This window comes from Nyctereutes procyonoides, unplaced genomic scaffold (genome assembly GCF_905146905.1).
Source record: "Nyctereutes procyonoides isolate TBG_1078 unplaced genomic scaffold, NYPRO_anot_genome, whole genome shotgun sequence".
Classification (NCBI taxonomy): Eukaryota; Metazoa; Chordata; class Mammalia; order Carnivora; family Canidae; genus Nyctereutes; species Nyctereutes procyonoides.
Window position 1 is genome coordinate 21,272,400 of NW_026575051.1, and position 24,122 is coordinate 21,296,521.

The window sequence follows — 24,122 nt, forward strand, 5'->3', positions numbered from 1 at the left end:
TTTCATGTGCTGGGGGAGGGATGTTTAAGCAAAACCTGATGTATGATGCATTCTTTCACTCTTGCAGCTCAGCCACCACAAATACACAAAAATAGATTGGATGCTAAGATTCATCTCCCAGGTTCAAACTTTATGGTTTCCCAAATTCTCCATCTTCCCTGATCCTCAGTGTGATCAGAGCTAAGCTATGGTCATTTGTTCTCTGTCTGAGGTTCACTTCACTCAGATATGTCTTTTCCAGCTCACAGTGTTCTCATCTAGAAGGCTTTTTTTTTTAAATTTAAAAATGGAACAAGAGCTTTTATTAGCATGGAAAATATTGATAAGACTCAATTAAAATTCCATATTTTAAAGTTCTTTATAACTCACAAGGAAGGATATAAAGAACTTAATGTATTACAGCATATATCCTCATAAAAAGCCAAGTTGATGATACTGTTTGCCTCACTCTTTTCTCCCTCCTTCCAGTATTCAAGAAAAGTAATACTGTTTTGTTATTTTTATATTCAGGCCTTCCTCTTTTTTCTTCTAGTTCTCCAGGGGATGTGACATCATGTTCTAACTTGAATTTTGGATGCTGTCTTCTGACCCCAGATAACCTGTAGATTGCTTTGCTGTTTCTTGCAAATACTGTACTTGGTGCTAGTTAATTATAGGCCAAAGTGCATATCACAAGCTGTTATCTAAGAACCTTTGTAAATTTTGAGTGGGAGGAGGAGAATATGTAAGGAAATTGTGCTTGTAGAATCTTAGGGTCAAGAAGGCACTTTCTAGATGAACCATCCTTCTGATTCATCAGTTTCCTTCATAAAACCATACAAAGTAGTTACCTGGCCTGTATTTGCACAGAGGGTTCACTCTATTCCCAGAGGACTCTGTCACATTTTAGCTCAATATATAGAGGGACATTTTTCTTCCTTTTTTCCTGCTCCCGGGCCATACCAAGCAAGTCCAATTCTTTGACCATATGACAAGCCTTCAAATATTCATAGGCCATTTGACTTGATGTTCCCTGCACATCTTCTCTCCTGACTCACTTTCAGCTCTTTGTGGGTTGTGACCAAATTTTGCCATTAGGCTGTGTGATTCTGTACTGAGCATGTTCTAGTATCCTGGGAAGTACTAACTTTTGCCTGGCAAAAGTTGGAGACGGTGCATGAAGTTTTCCTTAGACATTTGGTTTGTGTGGTTTTTAGGAATGCTTCATAATGACCGTAGGTTCCAAATCTTGAATCTATAGTCGGGTTTGAATGTAGGGTTTTCTGGGTCTACATGGAGGAGGAAATGTTTGAAAAGTAACCAGGTTCTAAAATTTGGCTGCCTTGCCTTAAAAATGTGCTTATATAGGAGCCTGCTAATTTGGGCAGCCAGTCAGTCCTCTTAGTGCTGAGGAGCGTGGATGCCATGTGAGTCTCAACCTCTGCTGTTCAGTGAGGTCTCTGTACTGCCACAGTTTTGAAAATTACCGCTGCGGATTGGCAGACAAGTCATTGGTGTGGGAAATAGGGAGTCTTATAAACATTATAGGTATGCTACCTGTCTCTGGAGGTATTGAAACTGGGTAAGTTGATAGCGGCTTCAAAAACAAAGAATTTTTTTGGCCAAATAGCGTTAGAAATTGTACTGAGTATTCTGAAATGGAGCAGTAGTCATTGAGGGAGATGGAAGACCATTATAAATAGGATGGGAGTTGGGTTCTTTGTTTATAAAAGCAGGACTTGGCTGCTCATCAGAATCACCTGGGTAACTTTATAAACCAGTGTGCATCAGCCCACTGCCAGCTCAAACTCCCTGAGGGTGGAGTCTGGGAATCTGAGGCTTATGCAGTAGACTAAGAACTGGTTTGCAGGGGCGGGTGGGGGGCAGGAGACGGGCCAGCCTCTGGGATCTTAGACTAGATCGTCTTTAAGCTATTTTAAAATTAGGATTTTTATATTCTGTTGATCTACTTTCTGTTTTTTTTTATGGCATATACTTTTTTATTGCCTGCATTCTTGTGCTCCCCTTGTCTAGTTGTTGCTGGCTTCTACCCCTTTGAGCAACTTACTGGCTACCTGTCCTGAAGGATTTTTCAAGCAGAGGAAGGGCATGATCACAGTTGCATTTCTTCTCCTTGCTCATCTGTGATGACTATTCTTTCCATCTGGGGTTGCCACCCCCTCCTGCTGACATTCTGCCTGCAAATGTACATGTACACTTGCTCAGGTGTGATCTTCGTATAGCATCCGGGTTGTACATTCATCCCTCTTTTGGTCTCCTGATCACTACATCTGGCCAGACCATGTGTCTTGGGAGGGACCCGCTGTGAAATGCATCTGGATTTTTAAAAATTTAAACCTAAAGAAGCTACACCATCTCCCAGCCTAGAGCCTCATTTTGATTTATGTTTAGGGTATAGGGCTCCTATACCCTAAACATAAGCCAGTTTGAAATGAGAAGGGATGTCCAACCACACTCTGGCCTAAGATTGCAAAAGGAAAATAAAGGGGAGGCCTGGGTGGCATAGTGGTTGTGTCTGCTTTCATTTCAGCTTGAGGTATGATCCTGGGGTCCTGGGATCGAGTCTTGCATTGGGCTTCCTGCATGGACCCTACTTCTCCCTCTGCCTGTCTCTGTCTCTCTCTGTGTGTCTCTCATGAATAAATAAATAAAATCTTTTTTTAAAAAAAGGAGAATAAAAAATTCTCAACAATTGCCATGGATAATATATTAAAAGCTTTATTTTTTATATTTTATTTAAATTCAATTAACATATAATGTATTGTTAGTTTCAGAGGTAGAGTTCAACGATTCATCAGTCTTATATAATACCCAGTGCTCATTACATCACATGCCCTCCTTAATGTCCATCATCCCGTTACCCCATCTCCTCAGCCCCCTCCCCTCCAGCAGCCCTCAGTTTGTGCCTTAGGATTGAGTCTCTTATGGTTTGTCATATGAGTGAGGTCATGTGATAATTGTCTTTCTCTGACTTATTTTGCTTAGCAAGATACCCTCCAGTTCCATCCATGTCGTTGCAAATGGCAAGATTTCATTTTCTTGATGGCTGAGTAGTATTTCATTGTATTCATAAAAGCTTGTATTTGATAAGGTGCATTGTTCTGAAGGTGCTCATATATCGGCAGGCTCCCACATTCAAGCCCACATCATGTTTGACTTGCCCCTCAGTTAGCAGATCTTTAATTCAGAGCACCTGTAGGACAAACATGTGGGGCAAAGGGAAAATCTTACTGTATGCACATTTCAAGAGCTGTTCACATTTGTCATCACTTTAAGCTAGTGTTTCTCAACCTTATTTTATCAGCCTCTTGGCCCTCCTTTGCTTCCATCCCCCTCCCCACCTCACAGGAGCCTCTTTAGACATATTTTGCCTAATTGCACCTTCCATCATAAAATTTTAATGCCACAGATGTGCTATGAACCACAGACCATTATAATAGCCAAGACTTTAAAAATACCCAACCATTAATTTTCATCCTCTTAGGGACTATATTGCCCCCGCAATGATTGTATGGTTTAACCCTGGCCTTATCTCCGGCAAGATATACTTTTGTGGTTCTAATAGGAGCCAGGATCGAAACCCAGTAGTCAAAGCCAGTGTTTCCAAAACTTGCTTGATCAAAAGAATTAACTGGGAGCACTGGTTAAACTATCAGATCACACAAGTCTGAGGTGGGGCCTAGGAATCCATATACTTAACAATTTGCCCAGAAATTCTTAAAATTTGAAGTGTTTGGTGCTCTCCATTCTGACACAAAAACTGCACCCCTCCTCCCTGTTTCCTGACTGGAGGTTGTGGGTATGGGGTTGGTGTAGCTTACAGACCATAGATATACTCTAAATATCTTGAATTAGAACTTAGCATTCATTTTCTAGTAAATATTTTAATAAAAAAACAGACAAAATAGTGTTAGGCCACTTCACTGGACAACTGTGCATTGGATATTTATTGTGTAGTAGAACTGTGGTAAGTGTTCCGAGAGACACAGTGGTGTGGTTGATATGGTTTATTACCACAGGGGCTTATTCGTCTAGTGGAGGAGCACAGACAAAATGCTTTGGAGGAACAGTTTTAATTTTGCCTAGGTAATTGGGTAAAGAGGCTTGAGAGAGGTTGTAATGTTATAGAGATTAAGATGTTGGTAGTGGAAAAGGGTGTTTGGGACAGTAAAGGCATGATACATGATAAGTGATTCACTGGGGCTGGAGCATGGGGTGCATAGGTCTGTGGGTGTGGGAGCTGAACTTAGAATGACCACTGGGGCAGTTGTGGGGCAAATGGTAGACAGGACAGGATGCTGGACTCGCAGCCAGACAGGCTGGGTATGGGTGTGGCTTTATGTGCCATGTTGCCTTTCTAAAGTTAAATTCCCAATGACTGACTCCTCACTGGGTGGTTCTTCTGGTGGCATGACATATAAGGAAGCACTTTATAAGCTGTCAAAAGCTACAAAAATGTTGATGGTATAGAGGATACCCAGGTTAAGAGCTCCCTGAATATGAAATTGAGTTTCTACTTCATTCTGGAACTAGTGGATAGCCGTTGGAAAGCTTTGAGAGGACACATTTATACTGGTTGGGGGCGAGTAATGTTGTTCCTATGCATATGGGCGTGCATTCTTAGTTTCCACCTGTGACCTACAAATGGCAATTTGGAACATAACCCATTTGAGAGTTGGAAGCTCTCATTTTAAAGGCCAAGGAAAAGAACATGGGTAATCTGTGTCACCTGCTTTCTTCCCTTCCTTTTTCATAATTAGAATCAACGACTGTTAGCACTGGAAGGGAGTTCAGGGATCTAGTTGAGTCCATTTGCCATCTTGTGCAGGGCCAGAACTAGAGGAGTCCTGCCTCAGGGCAGCACCCTGTGGTGCTGAGCCAGGCAGTCTGTCATGGGAGCTGTGGGCTGCCCAGCGGTCTCTGCTGTACTCAGCCTTTACTCTAGGTCAGACCTTCCAGCCGTCTGGTCCCCTCCCACTGTGTGTTTCTTTTGTGCCCAGGTCAGACCCACCCTAAGTCTTGATTAGCTAGCTAAACACTATCTAGGTTACTGAACTTCCCCGAATACAGCTCTTTCATGTAAGTTTCAGTTTACTTTTTTGCTCTATTTTGTTTCTAATGATTTGATGAAACAGTTGTTTTGAATTTACTTGCTGTGTTTGGATAGTAGCTCGAGTACTTGATAGAATGTGGATTACTGGACTTGCTAGCTCATACTTAGGTCTTTTCCTGAGGCTCTTTAAACTTTTGGCCCCAGCCATCTGTTGATTTATGTGTATAATGCCTTTTTGTTTGTGGTCCTTCTCTGCTTTTGAAAATGAAAGAAGTCTTCAAATGTATTGACATTCCTGTTCAGCATTGAGCTCTGTCCTACCTGTATACTCCAGAGGCAACAGGATTTATCATTGGATCTAAAGGTCTTACATTTGAAGAGTCTTACTAACTTGGATATGTAGGAGGGTGTGTTATGTGGCTATGCAAGAGTCATTATAGCTAACATTAATTAAGCATTTCTCGCATGCCAGCCAGGCACTGTTCTAAACACTTTACCTGTATTCGCTCATATAATTATCACTACCGATCTGTGAGAAATAGATGCTATTATTACCCCCTTTTACAGATGAGGAAGCCGAGGCATGGACGTGAAGCAACTCCTTTGAGATCACACAGACAGCCAGTAGATTAGGGAATTGGAATTATAGACCTTGGATTCCACAGCGCTTTTTTGCCCTACTGTTTATAATGGACAGGTAGACACACCCATGTAAACTGAGTCCAGGTATGTAAACTCTCTGTGCTCCAATTTCATTACTTGTGTGAAATTAAAGTGGTTGCCCGGTTCAGAGTTACAGGATTAAATGAGATTATGTATGCTGAGTCCCTAGACTAGCACCTGGCACATTAGAAGCATTTCCCATTAATTCTAATTTCACATTAGAAGCATTTTAGAGCTGCTTTTACTAAAAGTAAAGTGTTAGAAAGTTCTTGAAATTAGACTTTTCAAAGTCTACTCTCATAATGTAGCATTTTCTTTTTTCTTTTTTTTTTATTGAAGTTTGATTTGCCAGCATATAGTATAATGCCCAGTGCTCATCCTATCATGTGTCCCCCTCAGTGCCCATCACCCAGTCACCCCATTGCCCCTGCCCCCTCTCCCCTTCCACTACCCTTTGTTCGTTTCCCAGAGTTAGAAGTCTCCCATGTTTTTTCACCCTCTCTAATTTTTACCACTCATTTTCTCTCCTTTCCCTTATAATCCTTTTCACTATTTCTTATATTCCCCGTATGACTGAAACCATATGATGATTGTCCTCCAATTGACTTACTTCACTCAGCATAATACCCTCCAGTTCCATCCACATAGAAGCAAATGGTAGGTATTCATCCTTTCTAATGGCTGAGTAATATAATGTAGCATTTTAATTTAATTTAATTATTTTATTTTATTTTATTTTTGCATTTTAATTTTAAATTGCTTTAACCTATACATAAGAGATATTCTTTCCTCAAAGAAGTCCTTGATGAGTCATCCCTCAGGATTGCCAGGCTGTGGAGGGTGATTCCAGGGAGCCACAATATAGATAAATGAATTCTAGATATCTGGGTTGAAAGCTACATTCAGCTGGGATTAGGAGGCTGGAGCAGTAGCACAGAAATTTGGGAACACAGAACTACCTCAGAACATTGCATGCAGCATGGTTCATGCCATTCTGTCTGGACACTTGGTAGCTGTTGCTTATTTCCTGGAAGTCCAGGAACTGAAGGAATGCTGTTGTCTCTTATACTTTATTTTGGGATTCGTTCATTTCCTTTAGGATTCCCTCATTTCCTTTTTCTTGAATGTTTCTCAAATGTTCTTATTGATCTCATGTCACAAAGAGATTTCTGGCTCTGAGAACTCTTGAGGTGATGTACTGAATGAATGAGTTCTTAGTTTGTAGTCTTTATCCTGGTGAACCAGCAGATCAGCAATACAAGCGCACTGCCAGAACTTTTTTGAAGATCTTTGTCACAATGAACGAACCATGTCCTTAGACAGATGTTGTGGTTAGTAAGTGGAATGGTTCTTTGTGTGGCCCACAGGCCACCATCCATTATTGCTGTACATTTTTTTTTCTTAATTGAGGTGTATATTCTTATATTAAATGAGTCCTAGGAATGTCAGTTTGGCCTCTTACCTAAGTTTCTGGTAAACAGTAAAAATAAAATTTAAAGAATGTCAGAAGGAGCAGCTTAAAGATGTGACTCTGAGAGGGCTTTGCCTTTCCTCACCACAAAGAAAGCAGACTTGTTAGACTTTAGCATTTAATCAGATGGAACTGCAGACCATGGGAGTCGAGCAGAATCAGTTGGACACTAATGGTTTCTCTTGTTCCTTAAACAGTAGGGCAATTCAGAAAGTTTTCAAAATTAGGCCTTGTGTTTGTGGTTCTTCATCTGGATTAATATTAGAATTTAATATTTAGTTCATTTTGTGGGGCTAAAATGTGGCAATCAGCATGAGCTGTTTTGTTTTTAAATAACTGTTTGTGAGTTGCTAGGGAGTCTACTCTCATTTTTTTTTCCATTTCATCTTGCTTTTCACAACTGTTTTGGTCAGCCAGTAGGAAACAGTGTGAATTTAGTGTGTGTGAGAAATTTAAATCAGGGAGGACTTAGTTTGAAGATGCAAGGCTGCTCTCTTAGAGGAGCTATAAATACTTTGGAACACAAACATACCTAGGTGGAGAGACACTCTTCTCCCCAAATTACTAAATCACACAATTTTAATCTTAAAATGTGATTGTGGAAATGCCAAAATGTATGTTGTAGCTCATGTGTATTTAGAATATGTAGAAAATGTTTTAGGACAAGTTAATCTCTTCTGCACTATTAAATTCTGCAGTGATCATTATTATTTTTTTTAAAGATTTTATTTATTTATTCATGATAGACATAGAGGCAGAGACACAGGCAGAGGGAGAAGCAGGCTCCATGCCGGGAGCCTGATGTGGGACTTGATCCCAGGACTCTAGGACCACGCCCTGGGCCGAAGGCAGGCGCTAAACCGCTGAGCCACCCAGGGATCCCCTACAGTGATCATTATATTTCTAAATGGCTGAAATGTGGTTAGGGCCTAACACTGACTTCTTAGCCTCTGCAGACATCAGGTTGCACATTTAAATTGTTTGGAGTCATGTGAGACTTCAGTAGTTATGTATCTGATACTTGGGTTATTAGTTCTTTTAGTGTCTGCTATATTCTACTTGATGATGAACTCCTGCCTCTTCTGGAAAAGTACCTTGGCAATTCCTTGAAACCAACTCTCCAAACTAAATATAGTAACATTATGACTCCCACTGGAGCAGTTTGTTAGAGACGGGTTCATGGCTGCAATATGCCAAAATGCCATATGTACTCAGTGGTTAGTGAGGTCCTTCCCTCCACCCTTCAAGGTCTCTTGATAATGGTTTAAAACAATTTAGTCATCTTGAGCATTACCGACTATGAGACACACTTCTTCTCTTTCCCCTTTACTTATAATTAGTACATGCTGAAAGTGACATTAAATGTTGCCTTAGAAGATCATGTGCCATTCTTGAATGATCGTATGCTGGTAACTCAGATTAATTTTTGAAATGCTGTGTCAGTGACTGAATTCTTCCATTTCTTGCTTGCTATCCAGAAAGATCAAACGTTGACTAGGGAGGGTATCCATTTATTGCTTCAGGAAGTGAGAAACATTAACTAATGGGCAGTCTAAGATATTCTGTACTTTCAAGACAAGGGCCCATCTCTTTTCTTAGCTGAGCTTGTTACTTCAGAGGAACTGTTTGTTGATCCAAAGATTGGTGTATTTCCTGGGAAAATTCAGAAACAATATTCCTAACATAATTTCCCTGAAGAATCTATTCTTATGAATGGATTCATAGGAACCTTTCATAGGAATCTGATTCATAGAAATCTTTGATCTTATTGGTATAGCATGACTGATCATAAAACAGCCTAGTTGACTATTTATTTATTTATTTAAAGACACATTTTTTAAAGATTTTATTTATTTATTCATGAGAGAGACACACAGAGAAAGAGGCAGAGTGAGAAGCAGGCTCCATGCAGGGAGCCTGATGCGGGACTTGATCCCGGGTCTCCAGGATCAGGCCCTGGGCTGAAGACGGCGCTAAACCGCTGAGCCACCCAGGCTGCCTGAAAATTTACCTTTTAAAAGTAGTTTTTTTCCCCTCAGAAACCAATATTGCACTGTATGTTAACCACCTAAAACTATAATAAATAAATTTAAAAAAGTTTTTCCCTAAAAGTCCATTATGTATAAGCAAAGTAGGGATTATACTGTGTATACAAATTTAGATTCTTTTTTGAGAACCCTAGAATACATGTATTTATTTGTATTATTAAATACTCATCAGAAACATGACTTTTACATTTTTATTGAAGTATAATTTACATACAATATTATATTAGTTTCATATGTATAACATACTGAATTGACAATTCCATGCATTACTTGATACTCACCATAATAAGTGTAGTCACCATCTGTAACCATACAACATTATTAATTCTATTCCCTGTGCTGTAATTTTCATCCCTGTGGTTTATTTATTTTATAACTGGAAGTTTGTATCTTTTAATCCCCTTTATCTCTTTCACTCTGCCCCCACCTACGTCCCCTCTGGCAATCACCAGTTTGTTCTCTGTATTTAAAAGCCTAATTTTTTTGTTGTATGTTTTATTTTCTAGATTCCATATATAAGTAAAATCATATAATATTGTCTTTCTCTTATTTCACTTAGCATTATACCCTCTAGGTCCATCCATGTTGTTGCAGATGACAAGATCTCATTCTTTTTTGTGGCTGAGTAATATTCCTGTGTGTGTGTGCGCGCACACATGCGCGCATGTGAATGTGACATCTTCTTTATCCATTCATCTACCAATAGACACTCAGGTTGGTTCCATATCTTGGATATTGTAAATAATGCTGCAATAAACAAACATAGGGATACATATATTTTTTCAAATTAGTATTTTCATTTTCCTTGGGTAAATATCCAGTATTAGAATTACTGCATCATGTGGTATTTATATTTTTAATTCTTTGTGGAAACTCCATGTGGTTTTCCACAGAAGCTGTGGCAGTTTGCATTCCCACCAGTGTTGCACAAGAGTTCCTTTTTTCCCCACATCCTCACCAACACTTGTTTATTGTCTTCTTGATATTAGTCATTCTAACTGGTGTGGAGTGATGTCTTGTAGTTTTGATTTACATTTTCCTGATTAATGAGTGAACATCTTCTCAAGTGACTGTTGGCCGTCTGGATGTCTTTTTTGGAAAAATGTCGATGCAGGTCCTCTGCCCATTTTTTAGATCAGGTTTTGTTTTGTTTTAGTGTTGAGTTGTATAAGTTCTTTATATATTTTGGATCTATAAAGGTTGGAGGTACAGATGCATCTTTGCAAATGTCTTTTTCCATTTAGTAGGTTGCCTGTTTATTTTGTTGATTTCCTTTGCTATGCAGAAGCTTTTTATTTTGATATAGTCCTAATAGAGAAACAAGATTTTTAGTGGCCATGTAATAGTTCAGTGCTTGAATTTATTACCTTGTGTTTAATTCTTCCCCTATAGTGTTTCAGGTTGATATTTTTTTCCTACTTTGTCATATTCGGCCCTTCTCTGTGCTCAATCCAAGTCTTGACAAGTCTCTATCTGTGCCATTAGCATGTCCTTCCATGTCCTTGGCTTGTCCACTCAGGTTCTCAGTAAAGTAATGCTGTTCTGATTTATGCTGCTTTTAGTGTATGTGCTACTGAAGCAAGCACATAATTAATCTTCATTTTAACAAAGGTTTTTCTTTTCTAAATCATTGCAAATACCACTACCAGCCTCACCTATTCTTCTGATCACAGCACAATAAATAAAATGTTCCTGGTTTCATGATTTTCAAAGTGATTCACTCCTGAGCTATTTTAATTGTTGGTGGTGGGGAGTACCCTTAAGGCATTAATATCTTTGTTAGGGTCCATTAATGGTTATAGCTTGATGATGTATGAAAGCACATTGAAAACATGCAGCTATGTTAACAAATGAGAGAGGATAAAATTATTAGTGGAGCCCAGAGACAGGAAAATTGGAAAGGGAAATATTTTAAGCAAAGTAAATGTAAGCATTTTTATTCTAAATGCTGAAGTACAGACACCAGTGCTCAGTGGGAAACTGATTTGCTTCTCTGAAATTTGATTTACCTATGACCTTTTAGGGCCATGTAAGGACAAGAGCCCACACTTTTTTCTTTGTTGCACAAAGAAGGGGTACCTGTGCTGCTAAATCATGAACCAGGTTTAAAAAATTATATTTTAAAACCGGAGACTTTTTGCCTATGATCTGTTTCATTTATTTGCTAAATAAATGGGCAAGGAAATATATTTCTTCCTGCTTCAGACTATAGAGGAAGTGGTTAGTTGTATTGAGGAGTTAAACCTTTATCTCCTTTTATGTTTATTACCTGTTACCTGGTCCATGCAATAGTGCATGGATATAAGCTTTCAATTTTGTAAGTCAGTGTTTCAAATTCTTAAGTATTTGTGACTTTCTTTTGAATACAGTTCTATGTTTATCTGAAGATTGTTTAAAAAAAAATTGCCAGTTCAATAGACTGATTTTTTTTTTTTTAATTTTACCAGGACTGTCCTGGTGCTGGGTGATACCTTCCCCTGTGCCCCTACACTGGACCAGCCTTTTTACTTTATATGCTCTTTTGCTATATCATATTATAAAGTTGTTTCAGATTTCTGTCTACTGCTTTCCCTGTCTTTGTCAGCCTTCCCCTTGCCTAAGGCTTTATCTGGAATTTCCTCGCCCTGCCCATGATCCTCTAAAAGTTGATTCATTTTCTTATCTGTCTAGATTACTTTCCTTTTATGTCTACTCTTTTGGCCTGGATCTAATAGGCAGCAACACTACTTATGTGCTCTTACATGCTGGTTTCATTAGCATGCCCTTTCCTTTCCCTTTCAACTCATTAATCAAGACGAAATACCGTATTGGCACAGTTTTACTCCTTATCCCTTTTGGAGCCTAAAACTCCCCCTTTCCCTGACTTTATTTTATTTAGCTAATTAGAATATACATTCCCAAATTTTTTTTTCCAGTTAGTTACCTGAGTGTGTTATTATTCTGTGATTTTCCAAAGTGATCATGTTTTAGAATTTTCCTTAAAGAATGTTATTAACCGGCAGCAGTGTTAGGGAAGCCACTAAATGTGGTGGAAGCCTCAGTTTTCTTATCTGTTAACTAGAGATCAAAAACTGGGATTCAACTACATAAGGTGTTTGGGTGTCCCTCACTTAGTTTTTTATTACCAAAAGGGATTCCTTCTTCATTGGTGTCTGCCAATCCTGTTCTTGGTTTGGCATCCTTATTGGGATATGACTCATATACTATATAGACAGTTTACCCATTTAAAGTGCATGATCGCGTGGTTGTTAGTATATAGAAGTTTAGAATATTCTTGTCATCCCAAGAGAAACCCCATAGCCATTAGCAATCATTTTCCATTTCCTAGGCAACCACTAATCTACTTTCTGTAATTTTATGCATTTTTAACCTCATGCTTATTGTATTGTGTGCTAATAGGATTTTCATTTTTCTTAAGGTACACTGAGGGTATTTGGAAACGCAATCCTATAAGTTTTGGAATTAAAAAGAGCCCTTCAATCATTTGATTTTTTTTTTTTTTTTTTTAACAAGGGTACAAAGTGATTCACCTAGGGACATTCCCATTGTGTAACACTTTACCAAAGCACACACACACACACACACACACACAAAAGTCATGTTAACACTTCTTTCATCAGTAGTTCTCATTTTTGAGTGTTTGCTAGAACTCTTTCAAATTCAGATCTTAGATGTGAAATATGATTATTTGAATTCTCTGCAAGTCACAGACAACTGATTCTATCACTATTCTATCACTATTCTGTGAATACTTCTTGGGGATTTCCCTTTACCTATATCTTTCTCACGAATCAAAAATCTTAGCCAAAGTTTGTGCAATAAATTGTTTTATTTTCTGTTTGAATTTTCTTTAGAAAAGTCATTGCTCTGTGATCCAACATAGAATTTTCTAGGATAATCTATCCAGGTTTTATATATGTTTTTCTGTGGCATAACTGAGGTTCCTACCTACTTTGTAGTAGGCCACTTAATCTACCAGGTTTCTCCCATCCCATGCCTCTTTTCAGTGTGAATTTTGCTGCTGCATCCACCTACTAGTACAGACTAATTCTCCAACCCCCTGAATGTGGCACAAATGACAGCATGCACATTTCAGGGCTTAGGCCCCAAAAGTCCTTGCAGCCTCTTCTTTTGCCACTGTTGAATTCTGTTTGGAGAGCCTCATGTAGGGAAACCGCTGTATCATAAGGGAGAGGACAGAGGTTGTGTGGCAAACAGGTGCTTAGCTGACAGCTGGCACTAATTGCCAGACTGTAAGAAGAGGGCCAGGATGGATCTTCCAGCCTTTCTGACCCTTTAGCTGACTCTAACAGTTGCATGAGTGAGCTCAGATGAAAGCAGCAGAGGAACTGCCCAGCCAACCCACAGAATGTGAAAAATTTAAAAAAAAAAAAGTTGTTTTACAATTTGTGATGGTTCGTTATGCAGCCAGAGTTAACTGATACATGTAGGTATCAGCATGGTGGCAACGTTGAGATGATTAAAGAGTGTAACCCCTGTAAAGTTCTTAGCCTACTGCCAAGCACAGAGAATTCCTTAGTAGATGTTAAATGCTATATCATATTGCTGATAACATTATCCTTACTGATGGTGTTTTTGATCACTATGGTCATTTTATTTCTCCTCGAGGTATAGTGTCATTGCTTTTTGTTACCATTAACTATGATGAGTTAAAGAATTTGATGTCCTTGGTGCTAATTGTCTAGTATTTTCCTTCCTGATTAGTAAGTAGTTTAAAACTTTAGAAACTATTCTTATTGTGAAATAAAACAAATACATAGCAAAATGCATAGGGTATAAATGTACAGTTTATAACAAATTATAGAATGAATACTTGTAACTACCACTCAGGTTAAGATATTTAACATTGCTTGAATCTTAAAAAAACAAAAACAAAAACAAACAAAAAAGGGACACCTGGGTGGCTCAGCGGTTGAGCATCTGTCTTTTGCTCTGGGTGTGATCCCAGGGTTCTGGGATCAAGTCCTGCATCAGGCTTCCTGTGAGGAGCCTGCTTCTCCCTCTGCCTGCATCTCTGCCTCTCTGTCTCCCATGAATAAATAAAATCTTAAAACAAACAAACAAACATTGCTTGGACTCCAGAAGTCCATCTCATACCCTTCCTGATCATAGTCTTCTCCCTTACACCTACAGGTGGCCACTAACCCAATTTCATAGGAATCACTTCTTTGCTTTTCTTTATAGTTTTTACCACCTCTGTGTACATCTCTAAACAAAATAGTTTAGTTTTGGTGATTTTTCAAGTGGAATAATATAGTATGCTTTCTTTTGTGAAAGTTTCATTTGCTTAATATTATTTCTAAGATTCCTTCCTATAATGACTAATAGTAAGCTTTTATTTTGATTGCTATGTAGAATAAGGTATATTCCCTCTCTGTTAGATCTACTGATGGATATTTGAGTTATTTATAGTTTTGGGCAATTACAAATAATTTTGCCAAGCACATTCTTTTATGTATTCTGGAATAATGTGAGAATTTTTTTAAGAATAAGTTATATTAAATAAAAGAATAAGTTATATACCAAGGAATAAAATTTCTGGGTAATAAAGTTACAGTAACTTTTTAAAAATCTCACAGAAAAGAACACTGCTGGATGACACAAATGATATACAGTTGACCATTGAACAACATGGGTGTCACCCCTCATCCCCAAGGACAGTCAGAAATCTGTATATAACTTTTGCCTCCCTCAAAACTTGACTAATAGCCTACTGTTGACCAGAAGACTTACATATGACATAAACAATAGATTGATATGAATTTTGGATGCTAATATGTATTATATACTATATTCTTAGAATAAAGTAAACTAGAGAAAAGTAAATGTTATTAAGAAAATCATAAGGGAGAGAAAATACATTTATCGTGCTGTACTGTATTTATTGAAAAAGTTCAAACCTGTGTTTTTCAAGGGTCATCTGTACTGATGTAACAATTGTTCATCCTACCTCAAGATTAGAACCATTGGTTTACCATATCTTTATCAAGGAGGTTGGCCAAAAACAGAGTTTAGGTCAAAGGGTACAGGAGTTAGGAATGTGTTGAGAGTTAACATAGAATGAAAAGGGTCACCATTTAGTTGAAGTATTAGAATGCCTAGGAAGGGAAATTGTGAGTCAATTTGGTGTCATTCTAGATGGAGTCCAACAGTTTTTCAGGAGTTTAATAACATTCTTTATGCTATTGTCTTCCAGATGAATCTAGAACAATGATTTATGTTTACTCTGAGGAGGAGAAGTTTGGGCAATGGGGAGACAATTGACTGATCCTTGGCCATGTAGTAATTAAAAAGAACATAGTTCTTTTAGGACTAAGATCTCCTATGTCCCTTTCTTTTTCTTAAATTTTTTATTTAATTCAATTTAGTTAACATATAGTATATTATTAGTTTCGGGGGTAAAATTTACTGATTCACACGGTTGCATATAGCATCCAGTACTCATTACATCAAGTGCCCTCCTTCTTGCCCATCATGCAATGACCCCGTCTCCCCACCCACCTCCCCTCCAGTTTGTTTACTAGAGTTAAGAGTCTCTTATGGTTTGCCTTCTGTTTTTATCCTTCCCTTTAAAAAACTTTTTTTTAAATGTTTCCTTCTCTTCTCCCATGTTCATCTGTTTTGCTTCTTAAATTCCACATAGAAATGAAATCATATGGTATTTATCTTTTTATGACTCACTTATTTTGCTTAGCATAGTACCCTCTAGTTCCATCCACGTCATTGCAAATGGCAAGATTTCATTCTTTTTGATTGAGGACTATTCCATTGTGTATATATGTATGTATGTATGTGTAGATACACACACACACACACACACACACACACACCACATCTTCTTTATCTAGTCGTCTATTGATGGACATCTGGGCTTTTTCCACATTTTGGCTATTTGGACATTGCTGCTATAGACATTGGGGTGCATGTGACCCTTGGAATCACTGTGTTTGGATCTTCTGGATAAATACTTGGAAGTACAATTTGCTGGGCTGTAGGGTAGCTCTATTTTTAACTTTTGAGGAACCTCCAAACTGTTTTGCAGAGTGGCTGCACCAGTTTGCATTCCCACCAACAGTGTAAGAAGGTTCCTTTTTCTTCTCATCCTTGCCAACATCCTTTGTTTCTTGAGTTGGTAATGTAACTATTCTGATAGGTGTGAGGTGGTATCTCATTGTGGTTTTGATTTGTATTTCCCTGAGGCCAAATGATGTTGAGCATTTTTTCATGTGTCTGTTGGCTATTTGTATGTCTTCTTTGGAGAAATATCTGTTCATGTTTTCTGCCCATTTCTTGACTGGATTTTTTGTTTTTTGGGTGTTGAGTTTGACAAGTTCTTTTTTTTTTAATTTAAATTTTTTTTTTTTTAATGATAGTCACAGAGAGAGAGAGAGAGAGAGAGAGAGAGAGGCAGAGACACAGGCAGAGGGAGAAGCAGGCTCCATGCACCGGGAGCCTGACGTGGGATTCAATCCCGGGTCTCCAGGATCGCGTCCTGGGCCAAAGGCAGGCGCTAAACCGCTGCGCCACCCAGGGATCCCGAGTTTGACAAGTTCTTTATAGATTTTGGAAATTAACACTTTATCTGATATGTCATTTGTGAGTATCTTCTCCCATGCTGTAGATTGCATTTTAGTTTTGTTGATTATTTCTTTTGCTGTGCAAAAGCTTTTTATCCTGATGAAGTCCCAATTGCGCATTTTTGCCTTTGTTTCCCTAGGTTTTGGAGACGTGTCTAGCAAGACATTGCTGTGGCCGAGGTCACAGAGGTTGCTGTCTGGGTTCTCCTCTGGGATTTCGATGGATTCCTGTCTCACGTTTAGGTCTTTCATCCATTATGAGTTTATTTTTGTGTATAGTGTAAGAAAGTGGTCCAGTTACATTCTTTCCAATTTTGTCAACACCATTTGTTGAAGAGACTTTTTTCCATTGGCTATTCTTTCCTGCTTTGTCAAAGATTAGTTGACCATATAGTTAAGAGTCCATTTCTGGGCTCTTTATTCTGTTCCATTGATCTATGTGTCTGTTTTGTGCCAGTACCATTTGAGTGACACCCTACAAACTTTAGGATTGTTTGTTCCAGCTCTGTTGAAAATACCGATGGCATTTTGAAAGCGGTTGCATTGAATGTGTAGATTGCTTTGGGTAGCGTAGACATTTTAACATTTGTTCTTCCAGTCCATGAGCATGGAATACTTTTACGTTTCTTTGTGTCTTCCTCAGTTTTTTTCATAAGTGTTCTATAGTTTTCACCATATAGATCCTTTACCTCTTGGGTTAGGTTCATTCCTAGGTATCTTACGGTTTTTGGTGCAGTCATAAATGGGATTGATACCTTCTTGATTTCTCTTTCTTTAGCTTCAGTTTTAGTGTATGTATGGATTTTATATCCTACCAAAGATTTTATATCCTACCACATTGCTGAATTCCTATGAGTTCTAGCAATTTTTTGGCAGAGCCTTTTGGGTTTTTTTGTAGAGTATCATGTTGTCTACGAAGAGTAAAAGTTTGACTTCTTTGCCGATTTGATGCCTTTTATATCTTTTTGTTATCTGATTGCTGAGGCAATCGGATAGTACTTCTAATACTATGTTGAACAAGAGTGGTGACAGTGGACATCCCTGTCACCTTAGGGGAAAAGCTGTCAGGTTTCCCCATTGAGGATGATATTTGCTCTGAGTCTTTCATATATAGCCTTTATAATGTTGAGGTATGTTCCCTCTGGCCCTACTTTGTTGAGGGTTTTTATCAAGAATGGATGCTGTACTTTGTCAAATGCTTTTTTTTTTGCATCTATTGAGAGGATCACATGGTTCCTATCCTTTCTTTTATTAATGTGGTATATCACATTGATTGATTTGTGGATGTTGAACCACCTCTGTAGCCCAGGAATACTCCAATGTCCCTTTCTAAGAAGGGGGTCACTAACATTCTACCAAAAAAGAGTGAAAAAGAATCTTGTCAGAAATGGTGAATGGGAAAAGGAAACGAGTTGTACAGCCAAATTAAAGGCTCTGCATCTACTAAAAACAAGGGTGGCTATAAGAAGGCTGTAGTGTGGCATAACGAGCCAAGGCATTTTGGGTTCCTTTGCATGTAATTGTACACAGTGTCCTCTAAAGTGGGCCAGGGTGCTGTAATCAAACATGGTATAGTTGAAGAATGGTGTCTGTGTGTTGTGTCACATGACCAGTCCTCTCCGCGGCGCCCTGCCAAGACAGCTACATGAATTGTTCTTCAAGTGCCCTGGTTAATGTCAAAGAGAAGGCAGAAGGGCTTATATAGCTTGTTGGTTTTTTCCCCCCTATTTGAGGAAGTTGGAAACTTGAGTATTTAATAAAGTCTTAGTGGCATCATGTCCATTTTATAAGAAAGTTGTTAATTTTGGTTGGGTGCTAAATTAAGATCTCATCAGGGTAATGAGGGAAGGATTTAGGAATTACTATTTTCATTTTGGGATCCTGTTAGATAGGGTTGTTTTTACATGCGTGCATTATGTGCTTCTCAGGTTGAATAAAATAGTGTTGGTGACAGTCTCTTTGAGGATGCTTTTAACATGCAGAACAAAACTTAAATTTGCCTGCTGTTATGATTTCTACTAGACGTGGGGATTTGCATGCTGTTGTTTCCACAGTTGTGAAGCTAACTTATTATTCACTGCAGATTTAAGTACCTTAGTGACTTGGTCTCTTGTATTATTTCTGAATGGTTCCTGAATGTATAGAATTGGTGATGGTTTTGTGCCGTTGCTATTATATCTTTCCTGGAAAATAAAGTGAGCTTTTCATGCTCGAGTAAACACATTGATGCATTATGAAACTGTCAGACTCTTTGAACAATTGGCATAAGCTCAATTATTCAGATATGTGACTCTTTTGAATGGCTTTTGTGTCAGCTAATGCTTTCGTACAACCAGCATAAAGGAATTTCAATACCTTTCCTTAAGAAATTAAATCTCAACTGTATGATTAAAGAAATCCAAAGGATTAGTTCTTTCATTGAGCACTTTCATTATTATAGACAGCTAATTGGTAGCATTCATTTGTTGAGATCCATCATTTCATTTAAAAATGTTTTTCTTTTTTGTCAAAAAATAATTTAGTTGTTTATGCATTTTCCTTATCACTTGAAATAACTTTGTTTCCTTCCTGTCAACAACATGCACATGTGCTTTTGTACATCGTATACCTGTATTTTTTTCTTTTTAAAAATTTGCATTATAAATTTTTTCAAGTTCTATGGTATTTATAGTAATTATTTTTGTTGCTTACTTGATATTAAATTTTTTAATAACATGCTTATCATTTTCCTTATTTGATATGTATGTTTTCCAGGTTTTCATTTTTGCTGATAATAATGCAAAGATATATTGTGCATTATAGCTTGTGTTTCTCATTTTCAATTTTATTACAAGGACAGATGCTCAAAAGTATCGTCACTATATCAGTGAACTTGAAAACTTATGTTCTATGTATTGCCCAACTACTTCCTAAATGACAGTACCTTCTTTTTGATTATAGAAGTATATATTAAGTGTTAGCATCTTTCAAATTATCATTTGGAGCAGCCCGTAATCTTAGTAGAGACTTTTTCCTTGGTAAATTCAATTTCTGTTTTAGCAAAATAATATGTGCAAATAGCTTTTTAAAAAAATCCAACAAGCCTCATAGTGTGACAGTGAAGAACAGTAACCTCTTGCCTTCCCCAACTCCAGTTTTTGGCTCTTAAGAACCCCCAGCTCTTGGCTGTTTTAATGCTGGATTCCCCTAAATTGCTAAGCTTGCTCTTAGTTTGATTTTTTTTTTTTCATTTTGTAGTTATCTTTTGATTTCTTTCTATGGAATGAGACTTTAGCCTTTATAGTTTCTTCTCCATCCTCTAAATATTGACATAACACAAATCTCGTTTTTATCAACATGTAGATATTAAAACTAAGTATTCATAATCAAGTCTTAAATTTATATTATGAATATATCTTCTCATACTTTATATTTTTCCTGAAATTAATAACTCCCCCCTTCTTTGCTTACTTTGTTTTTTTCTGTTTCTAATTTATCAACAAACAAATCTTGATCAGATCATTTCACAAATGCATGTTTACCCCCACAAAATCTTTCCACTGGGCCTCCCAGAGGCTCTGCAATGTGGACTGGTCCCTCTCAGGGCCTGCTGCTCAGCTGACATCTTGGAAGTCTCTGGATTGTTCTATCCTGGGAATTTATTTTGTCTCTCTCTTTTGTTGATTTTCTGATTGCTAGATCTCAATTCCTCTTCCTTTGAGATTTATGCTTACATTTAATGGAATCCTGAGGTGCAAGGAAGATACATTTTTTTGAGACCATGCATGTCTAAAAATGTCTTTATTTTGTCATCATACTTGATTGATGGTTTGGTTGGATATATAATTTTAGATCGAGAATATTGTTTTGTTGCAATTTTGAAGGCATTGCTCCATGGCCTTCTTACTGTCAAGTCTGCTTTGGAGTCCAGCACCTTTCTGATTCCCGGTTCTTCATTATGACCCCCACCCCTACTTTTGGAATCTTCTTGTTTCTGGAGTTCTGAAATGTTCTCTTTCTTGGTATTCTGACATGTCTCTGTCATTGATTTTATTGGCCTTGAAGTGGACTTTTCCAAAGCAAAAAATGCATATTCTGAAAGTCCCCTCTGTTCTCTTTTTGGAATAGCTGTTAATTGGTTGTACCTTGTAGACAGATCCTCGAATTTTCCTTTTTTCTCTCCCATTTCTTTGTCTTATAGTCTTTTTATTCTACTTTCTGAGGGATTTTGTTAACTTTTCCACCTCTTTTATCGGGTTCTTTTATTAATACTACACTTTAAAAAAATTCTAAAAGCTTATTTCTTTTCTGAAGCTTGCTTTTTAAAAAGTATCATGTTGCTTCATTTTCTCTTATTCCTCTGAGGGTGTTAATTACATTTTTTGGTTGATGAAATTCTTTTCTGCTCCCCACATCATATTTGCTTCATATTTGAAGTGCAGGCACACAGGTACTCTCAAACATATTAGGGGCTTTCCTCAAGTCTAGAGAACCTTGGCTTTTGCTTAAATGAAAGACCCTGACACTTGAGAGGGGTGAGACAGTGTGGGCGGGGCTGGGGGGGAGATGGTTGCAAGCTGTGTGTGCATGGGTGGGGCTTATAACCAGGGGCCTCTCTGATACTGTAATTCTCATCTGTGGGGTCTGTTCTCATGTGTGGGAGCTTGACTGGAGGAAGAGAGTGGGATCTCACTGATCAAGCTTTGACTCAGTCCCCCACTTTTTAGTAGGGTGCCTCACCCCTTGCCCTCAGCTGTGTTTAGAGTCAACTCTTTTAGAGAGGAAATTTCTGATCTCCTGCCTGGCTCTGCAGGGCAGAGAAAAATATATGGGGACCTATCTGTTCTTTATATAAATTTTCAACCAGTTCTCCCTCCTTCCAAGATCACCTGGTCCTAATTTCCTATTGACTCCTCATTCCACAAGCTTGGATTTCAGTTTTGTTTGGATTCTTTTGTTCCCATTTGTTCATCTGTTTTCTGGCCTCAAGGATTTTGTGGCATGTCTAGTGTGCTGCTTCTCCCTTCTCAATTTTAATTGTCTTCATGCATTTATTTCATACTTCTGTATTTATATCTGTTTCTGTATAAATTCTTTTAGTGTCATTTTAGTACAATTTTAAAAGGTGTGAGGAAAAAGGCATGTGCCCAGTGTGCCATGGTTCATGGAAGTATCCAGCGCAGACTTTGTTTTAGATTGGTCAAAAACAATTTTTTCCCTTTTACACATCTGTGGGGTATTTATATATTTTTCTGATTCACAGTAATTCCTATTAAAATATCTTTTAAAAATATTTTCTAATTTTTACATATGTTTATTTAACACTGCAGATTTTTTTTTTTAAGATTTCATTCATTTATTCATGAGAGATACAAAGAGAGAGGCAGAGACAAAGGCAAAGGGAGATGCAGGCTCCCTGCAGGGAGGCAGGGCTCTATCCCAGGACCCAGGATCATGACCTGAGCCAAAGGCAGATGCTCAACCACTGAGCCACCCAGGTGCCCCTAATACTGCAGATCTAATATCAGCTTCTATAAGTAGAAAATGTGACTACCCATTGGATAGCTTTTTTTTTTTCCATTGGATAGCTTAAAGGAATAATTACCATTCTCATTGAGCTATTTATTCATTTTCAAAAACTTTTGAGATAATTGTAGATTGATAGGAAGTTGCAAAAATAGTACAGAGATGTCCTTTGTGCCCAGTTTATCCTAGTGGCAGTGTCTTTACATGACTGTTAAGATATCAAAGGGAGGAAATTGATATCAGTACAATCCTCGCTAGTTTTTAAAAGATAGTGTTTTACATTTCATATTGGGCAGAAGGTTTACATTGCAAATATATGTGAGACCCACGTGAACTCTTTTGTCTTTCAGCAATTTTTCCAGCTAGTCAAATTACGGAAGCTTGGACTTAGTGATAATGAAATTCAGCGGCTCCCTCCAGAAATAGCAAACTTCATGCAGCTGGTGGAACTTGATGTTTCTCGAAATGGTAAGAGAAAGATTCCACTTGAATTGTTCATGTGTCTCTTCTGGTGCTAGGGGCGGTGTTTTAGTCAATAAAGTTGGATGAAGGCCACTGGAGGTAACTTTTCTGATGAATATGGGAAAGCTATGTATAAATTTGGGGATAAAATTAATGCCATGATTGAATGGTGTAGTCAGCTTGGAGGTGTTCACCAAAAATATTTCATAATGCAGCTTTTAGGTGATGATTTTTGCAAAGTAGGATCAGTCTGATTTAGAGAGTCGGAGAGTGGACTGGAAATAATATAGCCCAGCTGCCTCGTTTTACTGATTGTGACATGGAGAGCTATTGGTGTGGTCATTTGTCCAGTCCTCAGAGGACTGGGGGAAGTTGATTCCTCCAGCCGTTTCTCAGTTGCCAGTATGCTGCTATGAGAATCTGCCTCCCTGTATTGGAACAGAGCAACTTGTCGTCCGGGCATCTCTGTCAGTTTAATTATTTCTAATTAGGCCACTGGTGGTTCTGCCCATTTGAGTTTATATGGTGTATTTGTGAGTTTATTTTGATTTCCAGATTTCACTAGAATGATGAAGTGCTTCCTTTTTTTTTTTTATCAGACATTCTAATAGGATATTTATAGCCTGTTTAACCTTTCACTTTTGAATAGGTACCCTGGTGTAACCTCATGTTTTATAGCCCCAACAGCACTTGTGGAGTGGGCTGGTACCCCTGCCTGTTATAGCACACATGATCAATTACTTTAAGTTAAAATAGGGGCTCTCAGTGGTCCTGTCTTTTGAGATGGAGTTGTAGTTCTCACAAAGATTCTGGTATAAGTTCTTCAGGAGAGGCTGTAGTGTATTCTGAATTATTTATAAAAAGGATGATCTTTTTCCTGCTCTCATATTACATGCCTGTTTTGTGTTTTGTTTTTGCTTTCCTACAAAAATCTACAAGTTTCTTCTCAGTGAACCTCAAGTCTGGATCTTTTATTCGCTTGTCTTCCACAGAAACTGCAAGGCTCAGATATGGAATATTTTGGTGGGCCATTTGTTATAAGACAGCAGTGATAATCAGTACTTGATTGAAAATGTGATGAAGGAAAAATGATTTTATACCCTACTTTTAGTAGCTGTGAAATATCTGTCATCTATCAGATCCCATGAATTGGAAACAGTCTTGAGGCCAGGCCGTATGTTTTTGACATAGGGTCTACTTTTATTTTTCTTGAGAATTATTTCTTAGCTTGAAGGTAATGGAAAAAGTGAAGAAAAAATATTATTTTTTAAAATAAAAAATAAATTCATCTGTTTAGTGTGTTTTGGAGTGGCTTATTTGGT

At 37.9% G+C, this 24,122-nt stretch overlaps 1 protein-coding gene across 3 annotated transcripts in view; it reads left to right on the top strand.

The window, feature by feature from the left end:
- The window catches only part of LRRC1 (leucine rich repeat containing 1), a 129,642-nt gene that overhangs the window by 27,001 nt on the left and 78,519 nt on the right, over positions 1-24,122 (top strand). For all 3 annotated transcript variants that reach the window (XM_055330819.1, XM_055330821.1, XM_055330820.1), the window contains exon 2: positions 22,689-22,806. In XM_055330819.1, the coding sequence (XP_055186794.1) occupies positions 22,689-22,806 (118 nt within the window). The remainder of the gene's footprint in view (positions 1-22,688; positions 22,807-24,122) is intronic.